The sequence below is a fragment of the Aulonocara sp. 'chitande type north' Nkhata Bay genome, linkage group LG22, assembly GCF_057382095.1.
Source record: "Aulonocara sp. 'chitande type north' Nkhata Bay isolate Kocher_YH1m ecotype deep benthic linkage group LG22, A_spYH_male_GT1.1, whole genome shotgun sequence".
In the NCBI taxonomy this organism is placed as follows: Eukaryota; Metazoa; Chordata; class Actinopteri; order Cichliformes; family Cichlidae; genus Aulonocara; species Aulonocara sp. 'chitande type north' Nkhata Bay.
In genome coordinates this window covers 18,854,054-18,854,740 of record NC_141364.1, presented here as the reverse complement: position 1 = coordinate 18,854,740, position 687 = coordinate 18,854,054, and the positions used below count along the sequence as shown (strand labels likewise).

Here is a 687-nt window from a genome sequence, read left to right as displayed (position 1 = left end):
GTCTACGTCTATCTTCTTTTGTGCTGTGTCCGTGTCAGATATGTGATTTATTAATCATTTTTAAATCTTTTGAAAAACAGAATATCTTCCAAAGCATTTCAGTCTTGAAAACAAAAAGGAAGCGCAGACTGATTCCAAACAAGTCGAGGGGAGTTTGCTCATACGTGTTTTAATGAATAAAAGACTGCAGATGCGCCCTACTGAAAGCATTCACGACAGCTGGAGCTGCTCGTGGTCTTGTGAAGTTTGGCCTTGTTGGCGAGGACCACGACGGTGTCATGGGCAGGCTGGAAAGTCTGAAGTAGGCTCTGACACTTCTGCTCCACCCCTAGGATGTGAGCGTTTTTGGACAGTTTCTCCTCGACAATCATCAGGTGCTTGTGTTGGAGCTCCAGGTTCTGACTGTAAAGGATGGCAACAGAAATGAGCAAGCACGGGGTATTATGGAAGAAAATGGTGTCATGATCAGTGTGAGGCTTTTGGGAATGGGCTGACTCACTGAGAGAACTTCAGCTCCTATTTTTACCAGGTCGTAATTCTCCAGCGTGAGGCTGATGTGTGGCTGAAGGAGGAGCAGCAGAGAGAGAAAAAAAAGGGTTAAAGTTAAAATGTTTCAAAGGACAGTGGAGACTTTCTGACAACAGTCATGTTTGATATGGCACTCACCAAGTCCCGGCAGAGCTCGTA

The 687-nt window shown here is 45.3% G+C and overlaps 1 protein-coding gene across 1 annotated transcript in view; it reads right to left on the bottom strand.

The window, feature by feature from the left end:
• Positions 1-169: 169 nt before the first annotated feature.
• LOC147304022 (tektin-B1-like) overlaps positions 170-687 on the bottom strand; it is a 1,549-nt gene continuing 1,031 nt past the window's right edge. Inside the window, exons 4-6 of the mRNA XM_086281275.1 lie at positions 667-687; positions 492-562; positions 170-402 (exon numbers count right to left, since the gene is read on the bottom strand). The exon at positions 667-687 is cut by the window's right edge and continues 123 nt beyond it. Of these exons, the coding sequence (XP_086137401.1) occupies positions 198-402; positions 492-562; positions 667-687 (297 nt within the window). The 3' untranslated portion in view covers positions 170-197. The remainder of the gene's footprint in view (positions 403-491; positions 563-666) is intronic.